Source organism: Protomyctophum parallelum, assembly GCF_964188405.1.
Source record: "Protomyctophum parallelum genome assembly, chromosome: 4".
Classification (NCBI taxonomy): domain Eukaryota; kingdom Metazoa; phylum Chordata; class Actinopteri; order Myctophiformes; family Myctophidae; genus Protomyctophum; species Protomyctophum parallelum.
The window spans coordinates 7106625-7128769 of NC_139700.1; the positions used below are offsets into that span (position 1 = coordinate 7106625).

Genomic DNA, 22145 nt, shown 5'->3' on the forward strand with positions numbered 1-22145 from the left:
TGTTCATGCACAGATCAATGTAGTTTCCACAGACTTCCGAGTAAAAATAATAATAATACAAATAAAAGAATGCTAAATGATGTTAAGACAGGTGCAATGCCCTGGCTGATTGATTAGAAATAATCAATGTGTGTGATCCTTTAGCCTGAATCCCTGACACCAACACAGAGAAACTGGAAAGGACCGGTCAGTTACTCTCACCTCTTAATCATCCCTATAAGACAACCTTGAAGGAAGAAACCCTGAATCAACGACTTCCATTGCTTTCGTTCGACGCATCACAACATACAGGAAATTCTACACAGTCCACACTACAATTGTCATACACCATCAAAAATGTCACACCGTTACTTTCAAGCAATCACGACAAGTATGTGGATTTATGAACGGCTATAAAAGTTAATGTAAGGGAATGGATTTATCGCAAAATATGTTCGTCCAGAAGATAAAAAGGAACACGATGAACCACTGATATTATTGGAAACAAGAGCAACTACTGGAGTATTTCGTTGAATTCTGCAAAACGAAGGAAGCGTTCACCTGTGCAATTAAGTCGGACTGCTCTTGTTCCAACATTACATTCAGACAAAAACAAAAAACGGGTGGACATATTGCAGTTATATCTTATGTTAAGTACAAGGATTTACAGCAGCCGCAGTTGGTTGAGTGACATTTGTGTCCTCAAGCTTTAGTAAATAAATATCCAAGCAATATCATTAGCATAAAAATACTTAGATTTTGCATTTCTTTATCGTTAAATCATGAAGTCTACCTAAATAGAGTTGTACACAAACGGATTAGAAAACATGGATCCGACTGCTGACTTATATATACTGTACACTGTATTGACAAAGTTCAAGCACAGCATACACAATGCCAATGGTCAACCCCCCCACCCCACAATGAACCTATTCAAACCGGTACATGTCAAGATTGGAGACAACTGCTTCATGACACATGACGTCCATCCACACATCGTTGTGTTCTTGCATTGTATGACTTACATTTGGAGTGTACCCACCACACCAATTTTAAAAACAACCAAGTGCCCAGAGCCACATACATACATACTAAAACCTTTACACGTATGTGGTTGCAGCACACAACAAGTTGAGACATCAGAAACCGAAAGGAACATCTTAACATCTTAGGAGCATCCAAGACTAGGCTGCAGTCATACAGTCATGTGTGGTATCACGGAACATGTTTACAAGTCCAGACAGAATTCTAAACAGTAGTCAACAATAACATGCATATTTTGGCCTCGGTACAGATTTGGTTCCTACAGTATATGATGGAGAAATTAAGAGGATTAATGTACAGCATGGTCATACAAAGACAACATGCGGAACCATAGACATAAAACTAAAACTAAAACAAATACACAGCCTTAATTAAGTTCCTTTGACAGGCATAGACAATATAATTAACCCATTTACACAGCAGCTATGTTGCTGTTCCTTCGCACTGCCGCACGAGGTAGGGTTTCCCAAACCCCTTTTAAAAAGTAAAAAATAAAACAAATAAAACAAATAAAAAGGGGGGGGGCAAAATGGCCAAGGGCAACGCGAATAAACACCTTACTTGAAAATATTGACCTACAACAGCTTTGACCTGAACACAAACCATTGTGAATGGAACAACCGATGCTTGCATGACACTAGCCTGCATGCAGTCTTTACCATCCTTCAGTCGCTAAAGATAAACTTATATTTGGGTTTGTTCAATTGAAATAATTTCACCTACCAGGCATGTTGGAGGCAAAGGAACCGTTCCCAAAGTGCAAACTCTCCGAGCTAATCAAGGTATATCAAGTTTACCTTGTAGCATTTGAAAGATTCGGACTCTTGTGTATTCCAGATGTGACATCTTCGGCTTCATCTACCGTTGTCTCATCCTCCAAAGATAGAAGAAGATTTTTAAATTAAGAGCCAGTTAGCAAAGAGGTATTTTGGCAAAAAAAATAAAAAATACTTTGTGTAGATCATCAGAAACAGATCTCACAAACAAAAAAGGAAAGAAATTAGTATAAAATTGCCTGTGAGATCTTCCAACACAAAAGCAAGTATTCTTTAGGCACAGTATAAAACGACGACATAACGCTACAATCCACCTTGTGCTTAGTCATATCATTAGTCGTTATCACAGAGCAGACTAAAGCCTGTGTCCAACTTAAAGAATCAACTGGTTGTTGAATGTGTTTTTTCTCAGATTCAAGCTGAAAAATGCTAATTGTATGCACAGAAAAAGACCAATGACAACCCAGAGCTGGCTAAGTAAAGCAAATAAATCTAGTAGCTTAGCTTCCAAACATTTGCAATGAATATAACTTTGACAGTTTCTCCGTCAGCCTCTCCACCAAGCAATTAGCACATGAAATACAAAACGGGCCATTTCATGTCCTAAACAGACTAATTGACATAATGCCCTAGCTACCATTAAGACAACTGTTAAGACGAAAACATTGCCAGACTTACATTGATGCCGTTTTGAAATTAGAAACTGAAAACCTTATTTAAAATGGTAAATGATTAATAATGGAATGGTCTGTAGAAATGCAGCTACTGCATCTTCCTGGGAGGTTCACATAGCACGGAATATGAGACCCGGTGATAGACTCAAAATCATCAAAGAGATCTTCGCAGCAGAGCATCATGCCATCATCCCATGCATAGTTGCAAGTATGAGAGGGGGGGCCTATATTGGACTGGGAGCTTGAACTGAGATAATATGGGGTCTTGTTTCTTGTGAGCTTTCTTGGCAGCCAACTTGTTCAGTCTGGGTCTGTCTGTCCGGGGGCCAAGATTGTTGCTTTTGTGCCAATCCAGATGCTATGGTAATTTCAGAAATGCTGGGGTTTCAATTAGGTTAAGTTAGAGTCGCTATGCAATAGAAGACTACACTACACCAATAGATCAAGTGCTAGTCCATGGTCATACAGTAGTATGTAGCTGGTGGTTTTAATGCTTCCTTTAGGCCTTGGTATCAGAGTAAACATGTAGCCAAAGACGGGTCACAATGCAGACAGGTAGTAAAGTCTGCAAGCCCTGGCATCACGTCTACGGCAGTCTCTGCTTTGTCCTCTTCTGTTCTGCCATTCCTCGTGTATTCATTCCTCTAACCCGGGTTCAGTATCGCACCCGGGTTCAGTATCGCATCGTAGAGGAGGCTCTGAAGTATGAGAGGAACTTGAAGCAGAGGCTGACCACAAAGTACCAGATGTTTCTGGCCATCTGAGAGCGGGCGATGAAGACCCTCCAGATCAGGACCACCATGACGGTGTTGAAGGTGTAACGGATGTTCCTCAGCCTAGGGAGCAGAAACAGCTTTTTTGGAAAAACCCACAATGGCCAAAGAGAGAGTCTGACATTTAACATTGTACTGTACACCAGGCTAATGACATTTAACATAGTACTGTACACCAGGCTAATGACATTTAACATAGTACTGTACATTTAACAAAGTACTGTACACCAGGCTAATGACAAGTCATATTTAAAAGAAACAGTGAGATAGTAGTCTATTCTAAACATTCAATTCACTAACTGCTGACTCTGCGGTATATGCTTGATCCACATAATACCCCCTCATCACATCATACTCAGCCTGAGGGGGGGTTATAAAAAGGACAGAGGGGTGATAACCTGGCACAGATTGGTCAGCTGCAAGTGCCACCGAACTGAATGCTGAATCGCTACCATTAAAAAACATATCTCCTGGTGATTCAGGTCTGGCGACTCTGCCTACGGCGGCGTCAATCTCGATCGGGAATCTGATCGCAGCAGCTGATTGGTCATCAGCCCTGTCACTCGACAGCGTCAAACAACAAACATGGCTGCTCCCACTGCGGTGACTCACGACCGTATCAATCTGGCTATTAAATCGACCTATGATAAATAGTTTATATATACAGAAACGACGATACATGCTAGTAGCGCTCGTTGACTGTGTTTGTTTGGTTAGCAACCGGGTTAGCCACAGCCACATGATTGACAACAACGTCATCTGCTTTCCTTCTATTCCGATTGATTGGTATGAACCAAACGCCTAAGACTGAAACTTTGACAACGCCCATTCCAGAAACTGCTGCCGTGGGGAGGGCTTAATTCAGACTGAGTGTCACCGTACTGCCAAGGGAACTCACCATGTCAAACATCAGTTGCCAAGCACGGTTGCTGTGCATGGTTTGGTAAAGTTCACGGCAGAGGAGGCCACTAGGGTTATACCAATTATCCGGGGTGCAAATGGAGACACAGAGCACAACACATGTTTTCAGCCAACTCCCTCCCCATACCATTGTGGAATACCAACGAGACTTCCATTTCATTCCCCACCTGGGAGCAGTTTCTCGTTGAGTATAACAGAGTCATATATTTATGGTAATTCATATGTTGGTCAAATGCTATTTTCTAATCCTCTGTGTGATTAATTAAGGGAAATTGAGTCCCTATTCATTACAATAGCGACGGTGCCGCGCAGCGCACGCCTTCCTCGTCCACTCTGTTGTTGTGATCGCCACTTTGGAATACTCCACGATAAGCGAATGAAATTAAACTGTTAAATAAGGCTATGGCTATGTATGACATGATAAACAAATCACACCGCCATTCATCGTGTGTGATACACTGCTAGTGTAATCTATAGTATTGCCACCAGATGGCGGGAACGCACCATTATGCCGATTTTGACCAAATAGACAAATCTGGCGAAGTCACTTCCGGTTCAACGATCCTAAACATCCGGTAGTAGTTTGACCCTGAGTCACTAGCTTAGCTGTCCGGGATGCTAAGCTACCATCGTCTTTTTCATAACCAAGTCAAATTAAGCTCTAATCAAGAACAAAACATCCCAAAATATCGCATTTTACGCAGCGATGCACATAAAGACGGCGCGCGTGCACGCGCGGATTTCGGCCGTTTTTTGGTAGATTACATCAGCCGTTAGCCAAAAAAGCTAAAAGTTAGCTAATTTTGTTATGATAAGACGTACTGACAGGGCAGTACGTCTATTACGTCTATTACGTCTCTAGCCACGGGGGATTTATTGATTTATTACGTCAATTACGTCGCTAGCCATTAGGGGGTTAAATGCATTATGCATAAAAATCCATAGGATATTTTAGTGATCCACAGATTTATTTATGCAGAGCTAGAAGAAGAAAATGTGTTTCTTCATCTTTAAAATTTTATCCCACGATTTTGTAACCCATTTTCTTCACCCGGTGCCTAAACTGTAATCTGGGAGCTACCCTCCCTCTGCCAACCTGGGGAGAGCCCCGAACTGAGCTCATGCTTCATTCAATGCATAAGGAGTGAGCAAGGCCGCTCCTTATCACCCGACAGCGGGGAGTAGGACGTAGCGAGTGGAAGGAACCAACCAGTTCCAACCAGTTCCTTTTCCCTCCCCATTCAGTCATGTCTTCCTTGTTGAGGTGTGTGAGCTGAGTGGTCAGTCACAGTTCAGTCATGTCTTAACTTGTTGAGGTGTGAGAGCTCAGAGCTCAGTCATGTCTTACTAAGGATGTGTGAGAGCTCAGAGCTCAGTCATGTCTTACTAAGGATGTGTGAGAGCTCAGAGCTCAGTCATGTCTTACTAAGGATGTGTGAGAGCTCAGAGCTCAGTCATGTCTTACTTGTTGAGGTGTTTGCGTGCCGCGGGCAGGCCGGACAGCTCCTCGTTGAGGACATACTTCTTGGTGCCCATGCAGTAGCTCTCCATGTACTCCGCCCAGTGCAGCTGACGCACGTCAAAGTTGAACGTCTGTGGCAACAAACAACAAAAGGAACACATTTGTAATGGTGTGAATACATATAGTAGTGAAAATTATATTATATGCATAGCTTTTTTATTATTATTATTACATAAGTAAATTTTAAATGGCTACAGTGTTTCTGAAGAACAAATAGCTTTTGTGTACGCCTACAATGCAGAAAGTGACAACATCTTTGCAAGAGTGACAAAAAACAACTGGAAATGTTTAAATGCAGTGCAAAATCATACGTCACTGCAACATTAAAACCACCAATTTAATGTGGAAAGGAGATAAAACTAAAAGACTTATGTCTGTAGTACGTTTCTTTTTTGGATGTCAACGTTCTTTCTAAGGTTACAAAGAAACAGAATCACAGGCACAACAATGTGACCATTCACTGCAAGCAAAGTCACTGAGATGAATCACTCCATTGTATCCACACAGATATGCCACTATGCCAATGGTACATTTTCATCTACAATCTCCATTGCACACGCCCTCGGCGCACGTACCATTGCCCTGCCCCCACCAGACAAACAGAACGACACTGTGTGAGAGATGAAAACTAATCAAATTGTCAAGATATTTAGCATATGTGCAGTGTCCCTGCTTGAAAGAGTTTTAACTGGATTTCACTCATACACAGACCACAACGTGTATCATTAATTTGCCTTTCCTTAACCCATTTTGGGGGGGAACCCATTTTGGTGTTAGCATTATGCTATGCTTTAGCTATTGAAAAATAGCAGATCTACAAGCTCATAGCGCACCACCGAGTGGCGCGCTACGAGGTCGTAGGTCTGCTATTTTTGAAAAATCTCAAAAGAAAACTGTCATTTTCAAACAGACATTTTTAGAATCTGATCTCAGGTCAAAATGGGTTAAGGTTTGGTAGTTGGGTAGTACAGTTGTACAGCATAAGTAAGGTGGAAAAACAAAACAAAGAGTATATGGCCACACTCAATTCTAATCAGAAACAAGCTAGAGTGAGGTCTAAAGTTTCTGGGAACGACATGGCTCTGATGTTGATCTCAGACTCTGCTCCAACCTTCACGTGGCCATGCTGTGGTGCTAGCCATTTGACAGTCCAAATGTGGGCAAGGTTTCAGCCCAAGCAGAGCCCTGTTGACTTCCATTAAACAATGAAAGTGACATATTTGAATAAGTATGCAATTAATGGATGTGGTGTGGCCTACTGACAGTGTGTGCATAGTGTGGTGCTGATCGGTCCAGCGGTTTCCGAGATTAGCCACACACGCATGCACGCACGCACGCACACAGCTAGCGAGCTAGCCTATTGCACATCCACACTGTAGAAATGTGCTCAGCAGAGCACAGACTAGACCTTTGTCTACAAGTTGCTTCTGCCACCCACATCCCCTTTAGGTCAATATAACTTAATGATGCATGTGACTAGTTAATCAGTTCTTCCAGGACTCAAGAGCATTGCGGCGTTATGGTAATCTGTTCAGAAGTTACGTGCATTTAATTCTGAGACGGGTCACGACCCCTTTAGGCCGATCAGCATGAAAAGTGAATGGGTCTTCCTTGGCCCAGGGGGCCAGGAACAACCTTTCCTAGTTTTTGCAAATAATTTCATAACTGCTAGAGATACAGGTCGGGACCCATTTGTGGGACACAGAAGAACTTTTAGGGGTCATGACTCGAGTAAAAATCCCATTTTCTTTTCCTACATTTAAACATCACTTGTGTGAAGTGAGGAGTGCTCTTATCATCATACATAACATTCCATGCTCAGCCAATCAAATCACATTCTATGGTACACACAGACACACAAATCTAGGCATAGGAGCCCCTCAAAAAAGTGAAATTAGCCGATCTACAAGGTGCTTGCAGATCTGCCATTTTCACTAGTTTGGGTCCCGGGCAAACGTCTAATCTCTCTTTTGGGTCTCGACCTGAAAGGTTTGGGAACCACTGATCTAACAGAGAGACCAACAGGCAAAACCCATGACCTCCTTGGTGGAAGCAAGATGGACAACTTGCTTTGCATTCCCTACCTTCTTGTCGTCGGGGCTCATCTGTGCCATGAGCATGGTCATGTTGTCAGTGCTCCACACCCAGGAGTGACTGGTGAAATACTCCAGGACCATCATGGCCTTATGGAGGCGCGTGATCGTCTTCATCATCCTAAAGACGAGGAGAGGAGGGAAGGGTGAGAGGAGACAACAGACCAACGGGAGGTAGTGTAGGGAGAATGGCGTCAAGTAGGGCTTTCACTTCTGTCGACTAGTTGTTTAACTACAACAACAAAAACGTAAAATAATTTATATTTGTACAAAAACTGTGTACATTGGGGACTATAATCTAGAGATGTGGAATAGAGGAGAGGAAGAGAAAAGATACGTAAGAGGGATAAATACACAGGGCTTAAAGCCCCCAAAAACTCCCAAGACTGAAAATGATCTCATTAAATGACAGTGATCTCGTTAAATGACCCCTATGAAATCCTCAGGACTGAAATCAGTACCCAGGACTGAGAACTTTAAGCCCTGAATACATGTAGGCGAGGGAAGTGACAACGAGGTGGGGTGAAAGTAACCGAGAGGTTACAGGATGTAGAGCAAAAGAAAGGTGAGGCATGAGAACACAAAGTGAAGTAGGGAGAGTTGGCAGAGAAGGGCAGGGCTGATGACAGATGGTAAAGACAAAATGGAGGCAGGGAGAATAGAGCTGGAATTGTAAGCATTATGTAGGAAAGCTTCACAGGACACACACAGGACAACAACCACATACATGCACCTTTGAACCAGGAACTTCCCTCGATTTCAAGTCTCAAAGTTAAAAAAAAACTAATTTCAACAATATTAACCAATATTCACGAGTACATAAATGAGGACACCCATGGCTGCTTCAAGAACATCGTTAGCATCTTGTAGGTCACATCTCATCAAATCCTAATCTTTCTCGCACAGCAATTTTGTAAGCACATCTCTCTGTAATTACATGCAGATGTTAAATAGGAATAGAGCCTCAGGCCTGCCCATTAAGGGTTCTGGACATTGACAGCAATCGGCTGAGAGATAACTGGATTCAGTCGGTGTGCAGGCCAGGAGAACAGACAATGCTCTGCTGAGTGGATGTGGCCAATATTGTACAAGGAAGCACACTTTGATTCATTACATTAACCTCAATACAACCGAGGTCATTTTTGATTGGTGAAATGTTGAACAAGAAATGGCAGCTGCCTCACAACAAAGTTGCCCCAAGTACAGAAAAGTGAACTTCTTTTGTCTTCATAAACCGATCTCCGAGCTGAGCACAAGCTAATCCAGTTATTTTTCTTCAATAAATTCTGTCAAATTCAATCAAAATGGGATAAATATTTTCGAATAGACGAAACTGCCAATTTGTTAAGAGTTGATTTGATGCAACACTAATGACACAAGATGCATTGTTGTACAGTACGTAATCTCAAGAGGGTCTCTGAGCACATTAATCATTTCTGTACTCAAATCAGCACTGGTTAAAAAGCTGCATCTATTTCATTAAGCAACAGCATTTTCAATAGAGCCCAGAGAGCATGATGGCATCAATCTCAATCTCAAAAAAGGCCACGATCCAAAAACAGACCGACCGACCACTATAATCATTTGGATGAAATGTTGGCATGCCAGCCATTTAACATTACAAAGCCTGAATTGCGATGACTCAGAATCCCTCTATTGGAGCCAGTGTTTCAGAAGAGGTGACAAACATGCATGGTTGATCAGCACGGAGAAAAGAGATTTGTTACTTACAGAACAGTATCTGGCAACCAGGATCAAATGACACACCCCTAGAATGCGAGAGTTAGCTACTAAACCAAATCCATTTCAGACAGCCAAATGCTGTGTGAAAATCTGACACAACACAATCCATTTACCAATTAATGATGTGCCATGTGGGCTGTGTTCAGAGGGACATTCATTTAGTTTGGAGCCAGTTGAGAATGTGGTGATTTGTAGTTAAATTGGATAGTCTTCACATGTCTGCCTAACAGTCTCCTACTGAACACATCCTTTGAAGTTGGCCAAACAATAAAGAGTCCCATGGAACCGAACCAGAGTATTTTCAGGAGGTTGACAGAAATAAAAAGGTACAATGATTCAACCATTGTGTTGCAAGTCAGAATGATTCAACTCACACACACACAAAAAGAAAACGTTCAAGGCCAAACAAGCACATGTTCAAGGAAAAACTAATAAAATGGTCAAGACAATGTCAAAAAGCAAGTCGGACTGTCCACTTGGGATACATAAAAAAAAAAAATCCATCTCAGCATGCAAAATGACTCAACTTGCATGAAAAGACAAATGCAGTAAACACAAAGAAAAATAAAAGAAAAAAGGGATGGACATTCCCAAAATAAAATCGAATCATACAGATCTTGGGATGCACAATGTGAATCTCGGACTTCATGTGGTCAGCCTGTGTCATTTATATTTTATATGATGTACTGTGATGACATAGGACTCTGAATTTGGGCAAGGTTTGAGTATGACCTATTGACATCCATTATTATTACCATAGTCAAATATTTAAAAGTAGTACAAACATGTGGGGGGGGAATAGTGGAGGTACTTCTGTGGCCTTAAGGCAGTGTAAACTAAAATCTGGTTCGGCGCTTTTGCGAGATTAGCTACGGGACACACAGACTGACACTTGAGACAGCTAGACTCCCGCAGAGCCACGCTGTAAAAGAAAATACAGATAAACGCTCAACAGAAACGGCCGCTGTGTGACACAGTGGCCGTCTATATCGTATCGGTCAAGTCCAGCCGATGTCATGAAGTTGAGCGAGACCACGGCAGACATCTGTGGTTCTTCTGCCCCTCAGAGCGGTTTGAGGGAGCGTGTGATACAGACGGGGGGCTGCAGGGGAGCAGTGGTGGAGAGTCACTAACTGTATTGTTCTTAAGTACAATTTTGACCTGAGATCAGATTCATATGAGGTTTCCACTGGACACACACTGGTCTGATTAACCCATTCTGACTCGAGATCAGATTCTAAAAATGTCAGTCGTTCTTCGATTTTTCAAAAATGGCAGACCTACAAGCTCGTATCGCGCCACTCGGTGGCGCGATATGAGCTTGTAGATCTGCTATTTTTCAATAGATAAAGCATAACATGATGCTAACACCAAAAGGGGTTCCCGGTCAGAATGGGTTAAGTAAAATTTTGAGGCATCTTTACTTTACTGGAGTATTTCAAAAATGTCCATACTTTTACTTCTACTCCACTACATTTCAGAGGCAAATGTACTTTTACGCCACTACAATTATGTGAAAACCGTAGTTACTACTTTGTTTGTAACTTTGTTTGATCGTTATTACAAAACATGCAATAACCACTTCAGCCCTACACATTTCAGCCATTTGAAAATGAAAATCAGCCAATCTGCTATTTTCAAAAGATTGTATTTTTTTCTACTTTTGGTCCTTTTGGTACATTTTGATACCAATAGAGCGCCGAAGTCCTGACGTCACTCGCTCATCCCCTGGTTCACGGAAGTAATTTCTCTATGGAGAATACAGTCGTCTTAAAATAGTTTCATATAAGCATTGTGGTCCAAAAATAAACAAGCTGTCTCTGCGTCATTGTCAGGGAGGTGTCTCTGTATCTTTTGCGACAGTCAGTCACTCATATATGATACAGTGTGTTTCTAGCTAAAATGTAACTAATTCAGCAGCAGTAACATTAGCGTTTTCTCTCAGTCAGTTGATTCTTCATATCCATATGAGTGAAACGGCCGGGATGACATGTTTATCTTTCAAACCGTTCTTATATGAGGCGATCTAAAAATCCCCCATAGGGGATTACAATGCAAAAAAAAAGTACATGAACCCGTGGATTTGCGCCCTCAACCGATATTGACATCAGACTTCGGTGCTCTATACTTTTGTACTTTTACTCAAGTAACATTTTAAATTCCAGACTTTCACTTGTAACAAAGTATTTCTACATTGCAGTATTTATACTTTTACTTAAGTAAAAAACATTTGAGTACTTTTTCCACCACTGCAGGGGAGGGGGGGTGGTGGTGGTGGTGGTGGTGGGGGCAGTCACAACCTTACCGGGGCTTGCGGCCCATCACCCAGAGATAGCCGTCATAGAGCAGGGCAGGCAGCGTGTGGCTGACTACCGACCAGTACTGATTGGTAAAGGGGTTGGAGCGCAGAGTGACATTGGGCCTTCTGAAGGCCCGCTCTAACGGCTTGCTCTTGAAGGTCATGTTTATAACACACCCTGTGGGAGAGAGAGACATACACAGACAGCACAGGAGCACATCACAGTAACACAGTAGACACACACAGGACAGCAATCGAGGAAGACAGGGCAAAGGAGGGCTCCGCTGGGTTCCCAAAAAAACATCTCAACACTAAGTCCATCTCAGTGAACTATATGCAGTAAAGAACCAAGACGGTCCTAGCACTGATCGTTTTGGAAACCCAGCCTCTCTCTACGTACTGGTATTTCAAGCGGAGAGACTTAAGAGGGCAGAACCCAATCAGTGATGTCCCGTGGGAAATCGATTGGGCTATACATCCTTAAGCCCCCACACCGCCTGAACACAGAAAAAAACATCACAGCCGGGATGTTAACGGCTTCTAATGCTGAGACAAAAGTGCAGTAGAAGTGAAGCACAGTACAGTAGCGGGCTGACGTTAGAAAGAGGAGAGAAGCGTTGCACGTCCGGTGTCGGCGTCAACAAAATTACCTGGGCTGTCGTCCTGTCAGCCTGAGGTACAGATCATAGAGGAAGGCCGGAGCCTTGTGGCTCACAGTGATCCAGTACTGATTGATTAGGCGATTGGTTGTGAGATTAACATTGGGCCGGCGGAAGGCCTGCTCGAGGGGGTTCCTCTTGAAAGTGGATATTACATGGTACTCTACGAGACAAAAGGGTGGATTCAAGCAGGTCAATAGAGGTCTTCAGAGTTGAACACATTTCACCCCTTCTCTGAACAGAGTACAAAGTTTGATCCAGCTCATAGTGAAACTAATCTTATGAGCCAAATATGCCATAATACATTCTAAAAACAACTTAGATATTTCATTTCACTTTCACTCAATAGGGACGACTTCTGTCGCAAGTTGACGATGCCCATGTGTAGCCCAGCCCTATGGAATGTACTAACAAAATAATGACTCAATACTTCCTATGCTAAATATGAGCATCAAAGCAATATTTTAAATGCTTTTTACTTTACTCAAGTAAAAAATGTGAGTACTATTTTCCCACCACTGCTGTATATCCTAGCTAGCCAAATGAGCAGGTGAAGAAAAAACAAAACACTAGGGGGTAATAACACTAGGGGGTAATAACCCAGACATCAGCCTAGATGACAACCTCAGTATGTCATTAGAGACTACATGTAACCATCTGAGCTTATATTGTTGGGAGGATTTTACAGCGAGTAGTCAGCTATGCCAGGGTAAGATAAGACGGGACTGCATACCGACTTCGCCCCAGTGAAACGGGTTGATCCCACCGGTCGTACAGTTGTACACCACGATGTTCTTAGGTCTGGAGAGAGAAAGAACAGTAGTCTACATTATAGGAAACACAAGAGAGGAAGGGAGCGCATCTGTTTGGCTGGAGTAAAAATACGGCAACAAGGTGCTCTTTGGTACAAACGGGTGACAAAATTGAGTATGGAAGAGACCGGTAATTAGGCCTTATAACACGGCTTGGTTGAATGCTTGATTCTGGTCGCTGAAATCGGTGGACCGCCGTCTAATCAAAGGCCCAGAGCACCTGGTTGCCCTGCTTGGATTGTTTTGCTGTATCCAACATGACAGCCATGTAAACAAACACACAATGTAACTTACACAATGCAGTACCCGAAACTCTATTGCTATTTGATCAACACTTCCTTGTTTCCCGAGCCGGTCTATGTTTTCTCAGGCGACCGTGTTGCGCTGGAGGGACAGTGCAACACTTAATACTTTAATTACCGTACGCAAAGGAAATACTTCTGTTTTGTTGTTACTTTTGGGTAAATTCATTACATTTATTAACTAGCCGTGTAATAAGTGGCATAATAGATGATGCTGCGATAGAAATAACACCCTTCAGGACAATTAAACACCTTGACTTAGTCTCTGTGTTTAATCATCCTGTGGGGCCTTATTTCTCATTCAACAACGACCGCCGCGTCATATAATATCTCTTGCTTATATTCCTTAATACATTATAATTGCCCTCTATAACCAAATTCTTTTGACCCATTTTGGCAGGAAGAACCCCTTTTGGTGTTTCAAGCATTCTGTTATACTTTAGCTATTGAAAAATAGCAGACCTACAAGCTCAGCGCGCTATGAACTTGTAAGTCTGCTATTTTTGAAAATTTGTTAAAATGTGCCTCAAATCTGATTTAGAAAACATTCATTTAAAATGTCGACGTCTGGCCTGAATGGGTTAAACCAGTAAACCAGTAAAGAAAACAATATTATAATAAATAATACATGACGTAATTAGGGCCGGGACTAATTGCGATTAATTTAGATTAATTAACTACAGAAAAATTAATCGCGATTAACTACAGATAAATTTATCGCACCTTTTTTTTCACCGCGGAACGTTTCTCACTGGGTGCTTTTCTATATTACTGAAAACTGGAAATAATAAAAAGTCACCCCATTTTGTGTTGCCTAGAACTGGAGGTCTGACAAAAAAACAGTAACAATATGAAGTAAGTACAGCTTTGTGATGTCACTGAGATGTACTTGTTACTGTTACTAAAAAAAATTCAGACCTCCAGTTCTAGGCAACACAGAATGGGGTGACTTTTTATTATTATTTCCACAACAGGTATATTAATGAAAGTAAAATGTTGAAAATTAGTGGTATCCTCACTATTCGATTCACTGGGATACCAAAAAACATTTAAAAAAAAGGTTTCTCGCTGTTCTCGGGTTGAATATTGATATGCGATTAAAATGCGATTAATCTAGATTAATTAATCGCAAAGCCTCTGATTAATTAGATTAATTTTTTTAATCGAGTCCCAGCTCTAGACGTAATCTTTGCATAGTCATCCTTGCTCAAGGTAAGAACATGTGACGTGTGTTTCTAGGGGCATCTCATCTTTCTCTCATCATCTCATCTTTCTAGGGGGATCAAGGTAAGAACATGATGTGATGTGCGTTTCTCTCATCTCACCAACCTGTTGTGTCTTTGGGACCCAGAGTACCACGCCGCGGCGATGGTGTTGTTTATCACCACGTCTACGGGCACCAGGTCGGCCACGGCGTCGTTGGACGCCTTCATGGTGCGGAGGATCCCCTTACCGGCCTACGGAGTGGAGCAAAGTGTGGACAAAGATATAGTCAACATACATCAACCCCTTATCAGCCCCGCGGAGTGGAGCATGTGGACAAAATGGTCAACAATACATAAATGCCCTGTTGAAGTGTGTCATCAATTATTTATGGAGTTTACAACGAGGTTAAGTGGGGGCATGCCTCTAGCTAAATTGTCTACATGACTCTTAATTTAGCTTCATGAATTGGTCTAAAAGAAATGGACACTTACCGCAATGAATATCCCACTAGGTCCGTTGTAGTTATCAATCCAGCCCTAAAGAGGAATAAAAGATCATCAACTAAATACTACCCAGTTAAAGAAATAAATAATTTATCTGTTATCATCTTATCAACTTTGGAAGTTGTAAATGTAAGACTTTGTACAAATTATACGAAGGATACTTTAAATCCCACTTGCTACACAATCAGATTGTTGGGTAAATAAAACGATTAAATAAGGCTTAACCCATTTTGGCCGGCCACCCATTTTGGTATTGGCATCATGTCGTGCTTTAGCTATTGAAAAATAGCAGATCTACAAGCTCATATCGCGCCACCGAGTGGCGCGATACGAGCTTGTAGGTCTGCTATTTTTGAAAAATCGAAGACACTTTTAGAATCTGATCTCAGGTCAGAATGGATTAATAATGAAACTGTCAGGATGTAATGGGATTTAATGGGTTAAAAGGCTAAACCACTCACAGGGAAGGGTTCTTTCCAGCTGGCTCCCACTATGGATGGCCTGACAATGGCAACGTTGAGGCTCCCAGCCTCCTGCTGGATCAGATACTCTGCCAGGGCCTTGGTGTAGGTGTAGGTGTTGGGACGCTCTCCAATCAGCTTGGGAGTCAGCACTGCCACCATCTTGTCATCCAGCCACCTATGGAGAAGAAACCACAAATACACGCTTAATTAACATTCCCCAGTCGAAGATAAAGAAACTCGCGCACTCAGATCAGCCAACGCAGGGAAGCTGGAAGTACCCTCGCTAAAAACGCCGGGACAACAACGCTCCACACGTCCCAGACTCTTCTCCCTTCTGGCTCCAAAACTATGTGGAATGCACTTCCCATCGCAGTCAGAACTGCAGCATCACTCCCAATCTTCCGCCGTAGCCTGAAAACCCACCTTTTCAGACTCCATCATGGCCCATAGCACTTACCCTAACCCCTTAGATAGCATTTCTGTTGGCTTAGATAGCATTTGACACAGACTTATAGCATGTTATGTAGACAGCACTATAATTGCATTGTATATAGTCATAGCACGCCATAGTACATATGTATAGCATAGTAGTAAATATGTATAGTTTATATGTATAGTGTATGTATAGTTTCATTATATAGATATTCCACTGTTACTTTCTTAGCTTACGCATGTTTCATGATAAATGCTTCTATGTGATGTATTCCCATGCTTTTGTTCTTGCTTAATGTAAGTCGCTCTGGATTAAGAGCGTCTGCTAAATGCCTAAATTGTAAATTGTAAACCGAATAATGATAGTGATTCATGAATCGTGGAGCTCAAGCACATGGCTTTGAAGGGTAGCAGATCTACAAGCTGTCACCATGTCATGCTGCAATGTGTTGTGGGCTTGTAGATCAGCTATTTAGATTTTTTTTTTTTAACTGAAAGAATTATTATATATAGCTTCCAATATTCGATTTTACACAATCGTACATGACAAAATACACATAATGAGATAAATGGAAGGAGATAGGGAATGAAAGTCATTCATACAGTAGCATAACATAATTCATAGCATAAATATTACTCTGGAAATCAATATATCTGGTGTCTAATCTTGGAAGGAGAACGTGCATTATCATACATTATCAGACAATTGCTATGCCATACAGAAACAAAGGGATCACTTTCACCTGTGGCTTACGAAACAGTATGACCCGCCTTCAGAGTTTGAATGCAATAGGTAAGCCTTTTGTAAACATAACACAAGGCACAGTCAACCACGTAAAATGGAATTTCCATATTGTAGCTTTAGGGTGTGTTAATGTATAGGCTTAGCTTAGCAATGTCAATGGCTATATATTTGAAGGTATTTGACCTACCCAACAATGAAATACTCTTTAGTTAGTGCTTCATTCAATCACTAACCAAGTCATGAATAAATAAGACTTTTTTTTTTTCCTATACAGTCCCACATTGGTCCGATTGCATTTTACTCAGCTCCTCAGTATAACTATTTATTACCAAGCAAGTAAATCTGCAACAAGCAAGTAACTTTGCAGCAACACAAATTTTCCCAGAACAACGTGTGGAACATTGTTCCACAGTACTTCCCTTCCTCAGAAATGCCATCAGGTCGAGAGGCCCCTCCAGCAACAGCCTCAAAAGATAGAATGAACATATTCTATTTGTATTGCCAAATCCTCCTAGACTGTGAATCCCTACATTCTGACCCGAGATCAGATTCATACGAGGTTTCCACTGGACACACACTGGTCTGATTAAACCCATTCTGACCTGAGATCAGATTAAAAAAATGTCAGTCGTTCTTCGATTTTTCAAAAATAGCAGACCTACAAGCTCATATCGCGCCACTCGGTGGCGCGATATGAGCTTGTAGATCTGCTATTTTTCAATAGATAAAGCATAACATGATGCTAACACCAAAATGGGTGCCCGGTCAGAATGGGTTAAATGATGAATTGAATATGAATGAAGGACCCCAATGGAAACTTAGCAGACCTTGCATTGAACTGTACTTTTTTTCCCGGCAAACTGTTAAAAAGGTATTTAATCAAATCAAAATTTGAGCTGGATTACAGCATTAAGAATTTAGGCAGTGATTTACAGCCTCAACTCTAATGCTTTATTCAACATTGGCTCTTTTCCAATTTAAATTCTGCTAAGCAGCCATTTCCCATACTGCAACAGCTCTGACGGAACGGACTACAGTATTGACTGATGTTAATCTACATAATCCCTACGGATTTACATTTAACAGTAGTGCTGATAGCAATCAACAGGAATCGACTATGTCAACTGAAGTGTTAATTATAGCAAACCAAACATCCAATTTATTAAAGTGCAAATGCGCAGCTGATTAATAGTCACGTCACTCTCAAGCCCAACAGATGGTGAATCTATCTGTATTCTGGAAAACCTATTTTGTTTTCTTTACCATCATCAGGTGACATGGAAGGATGGTCTGGCTAGAGTCGTCTAGCCGCTACGCTGGCAACCGGTCGGGTGAGAAACGTCAGTGTTGTGTTACAGGTCATAAACTGTACATGATGTATATGTCTCGAAGCGTTGACGACGCAATACAAACACAGCAGAGCTGTTTCAGCATCACCAGCGTGCAGTCTCTATTCTCCTTTGTGATCATTTTTGCTTGTCTTGCACCTGGCCCACGGATGTCAAACACGTTTGTTTAAACGGTAATTGAATCGAATAAAATCTATTATCAAAAATATCCAATCTACATGCTCACAGTGCGTTGTGCTTGAAACTGTTGTGCAGCCATTATATAAAATAGGGCTTAACCCATTCTGACCTGAGATCAGATTCTAAAAATGTCTTCTACATCCTGACAGTTTTCATTCTGACCCGAGATCAGATTCTAAAAAAAAGTCTTCTATGTCAGTCGCTCTTCGATTTTTCAAAAATAGCAGACCTACAAGCTCGTAGCGCGCCACTCGGTGGCGCGCTATGAGCTTGTAGATCTGCTATTTTTCAATAGCTAAAGCACGACATGATGCTAACACCAAAATGGGTTCCCGTTCAGAATGGGTTAAGTAGTTAATCAGACTAATCAATTAGTATCCTCCAAAATGCACTAATTTATTTATGAATTATTTGTCTTAATTATTATATTATTAATGAATAAAAAAAAGGAATACAGAATCATCGCTAAGATAAACTGAAGATAATCGCTAGTTTCAGGCAGCCATACCACCAAACTTAATAAACTCTAGACAAGAGAAAGCCTGTCTGGACATCAGGAACTCTAAGGCCCCAAAGCACACTGATGATTCGCCATGCAACTCCTTGCAACTACATGCGACAGAATGGTGCTTTAACTGCACATATCACACACAAGCGCTGAGCTGCAACGAATATCTATTTCCACAGCAACGACTTTTGCAGCATAGCGTAAACCGCTGATGTAATGGAATCTGCGGACATATGCTCAAAAGACAAATCACAAGCGTGAATAATGAGGCAACACAAGAATTCTGAAGTTATAGAATATAGAGATTTACTCGAGCAGGAGACAGACTTACACAAACCTGTATCATGTATGGAAACCCCAGTCTGACTCCCAGAGTGACAACCAACGACAGCTTTTATAGCTCTTCTCTTCTCCCACACGACAACCCCCAACATAGCCACAAGGCATTCACCACATGGGACAGTGACGTCATAAAACACTTGGAGTATTCTTACAATGTTTATCTCTAAACTTCCACGACACTGACACACACACACACACACACACACACACACACACACACACACACACACACACAACACATTAACAGCAACATTCTACTTACTCCAAGGTGTCAATGAGTTTCCGGTAGTCTACAGGAGGAGGATAGACGACCTCCTCGATGAGCTCACGGTCACAGTGGGCGTACGCTGTGGAAACATGGAGGAAGATCTCCAGGTGTTTCACCTTGTGGGCCAGTGCCACCATCTTCTGGGTGGCTAGGACGTTCAACTGCATTGCATCTCTGAAGGGGAATGGAGACATTTAACACTCAATGGTTGCTCGTGCCGTTTTTTTGTTTTTGTTTTTATCACCATTAAAGCGCTTACTAGAAAGGATATAGAATGACTGCTATCCAACAGCTACGTACGTATTACTTTAGTATCAATTGAAAATAAAAGTGAAAACAGAACTTGATGCCATAATATGCCATTACATTCAGAATTAAGCTTGCAGTTGTTTTTGAGGGACGCTCCTATGCCCAGCTTTACGCGTTTGTGTAAACACAGACATTGGCTTGTGATTGGCCGATCACCCCATAGCGATGATTTGATTGGCTGAGCGAAGCACATTTTGAAGATAAAAGTGAAGACGGAAAAGTGAGGGTGCAAATTGTGATTGGCCAGAATGACATTCCGCTCAGTTTTTTTCCGCTCTCTGGTAATGAAAGTATTTTGGGAGCTTTTAAAACAGTGTGCAGACTAAGTTTATAGTGCTGCAACCTTTTAACAAAATGACTTTAATGAGTAATTGAAGTAAAGGTCTATTTATACTCCAGTTTTAGGGGATACGGTGACCGTGACAGTTTGGAAAACTACAACATGACGTCACGCCGCGGTGATACGCAGTGCGAATAGGCTTTTACACAGCTTCCTTCCTTAAATATAATATATTCAGTTTCGAGAAAAAGGAAGTGTGATGATCACTTTCTTTTAAGGAAGTCATGTCAACTGTATGGTCTACACACTTTAACAACAACAATCAAAGGTAACAAGTTCTCTGGTGAACTGACACTAATGTGAACAACACAGTGTAGGCAGGTCTAAATGGGATAATATTAAGTCAAAACATCTGTTTCACCTTTACTTTTAACCACTTTAACCATTATTCTAAACTTTAGCTATTGAAAAAAAGCTGATATTTTTGCCATTTTTGAAAAATCGTAAAACGTGTGCAAATCTTTGAATATATATTTTTTCCCGGCAAACGTTTTTTTTAACTCATATCTTTGCTTCTGGAGGGTCCCTGGAACAACATTTCCAGGGACCCTGGAAACATGGGGACCCATCTGAAACATATTTTCAGATGGGGGTCGGTGGCATATCCTTTTTGGGGTACTTGACGTGAAATAGTTTGAGAACCACTGATATAGCAACATATTCAGGAAACTGTAATGATTTTAGAAGACATAGTATAGAATCTGATCCCAGGAAGTCTCACTTGAGTGGTTCACTGAAGCGGACGGTGGCAGCACAGTGGAAGATGATGTTCACGTTGTCAGCCAGGGTCTCCTGGTCCGTTCTGCTCAGGCCCAGCTCTGGCAACGTGAGGTCACTGTTCACGGCCACGATCTTCTCCGCGAAGTCTGGTTGCACGTCTCGCAGTTTGTCAAACAACTAACAAAAAGAAAATAATGATTATAGCCATAGCGCCACACACACACACGAAGAAGTGTTCCATTTTCTCCACATACTGTTCCATTGATGGTTTTCCCACCGGCCCTCTACTATCCTCCTCTCTTCCTAATGCTTTCCATGCCCACAGATAGTCCACTCACACACTTAGTTAGTCTTGGTGCTTTGCATTTAATTCCACCAGCATTGCTGGCCTGAAGGCTCTGCCACGCCTCCCATTTGATCAGCTTCATTAAGTTAACATTAAACCTGGCCCAATACTACTCCTCTCCGTCATTCTCGCTATCCAAACAGGCATAACTCCCCCTTTGTTTCTCTCCGCTCTTAATTCCCTTGTAGCACTAGTTTTTCCTCCATGCATACCTGAGGGCTTACATGTTTTTTGTTCTGCCTAAACATACATTCATTCCTACCTCTCGGTACGCAGCCATACAGCTTCCCTTCATTCTCTCCCTCCAAATACACCGAACTTCAGCAATACAAGCAACAACAGTGTGGGCTCTGCACAGCTTCACATAATGTACTGTATACAGTCCCAGCTCCCTACATGTCTTTACAAGATTCCTTTACAGGATCTCCTCACTGGTCAACAAAAACACCTTGAAGACCTTATCAGGGGCCCTCGTACAAGGTTTCTTTGACTATGCATGCACCTCTTGGTACCACAGCACCTCAAAGGCCCTTAAAACAAGGCTCCAGACCTCCCAAAACAAACTGGTCAGGCTCCTACTTGGCCTCACCGCCCGAACCCACCTCACCCCTGCCCCACTTTGACAGGCTGGAATGGCTTAGGGTCTTGCAATGGGTCTGGTCCACAAGATTTCGATACACCACCAAGATACCCATGTACCTGTCTAAATACTTCCTTAATGTTAACGAAGTCCACACCCACAACACCAGAGGGAGTGCATGTACAACCCAGATTCGGCACAAACAAGGGACTAAATTTTTTTCGCTCCTATGCCACCAAAATGTGGAACGCCCTAC

General features: G+C 41.9%; 1 protein-coding gene across 1 annotated transcript in view; it reads right to left on the reverse strand.

Annotated features, from left to right (window-relative positions):
• Positions 1-22145, reverse strand: part of far1 (fatty acyl CoA reductase 1) — a 37194-nt gene that overhangs the window by 690 nt on the left and 14359 nt on the right. Inside the window, exons 4-13 of the mRNA XM_083763584.1 lie at positions 20965-21140; positions 19589-19768; positions 15768-15945; positions 15295-15339; positions 14927-15054; positions 13217-13284; positions 12475-12646; positions 7774-7903; positions 5633-5760; positions 35-3309 (exon numbers count right to left, since the gene is read on the reverse strand). Coding sequence (XP_083619710.1) covers positions 3147-3309; positions 5633-5760; positions 7774-7903; positions 12475-12646; positions 13217-13284; positions 14927-15054; positions 15295-15339; positions 15768-15945; positions 19589-19768; positions 20965-21140 — 1368 coding nt within the window. The 3' untranslated portion in view covers positions 35-3146. The remainder of the gene's footprint in view (positions 1-34; positions 3310-5632; positions 5761-7773; positions 7904-12474; positions 12647-13216; positions 13285-14926; positions 15055-15294; positions 15340-15767; positions 15946-19588; positions 19769-20964; positions 21141-22145) is intronic.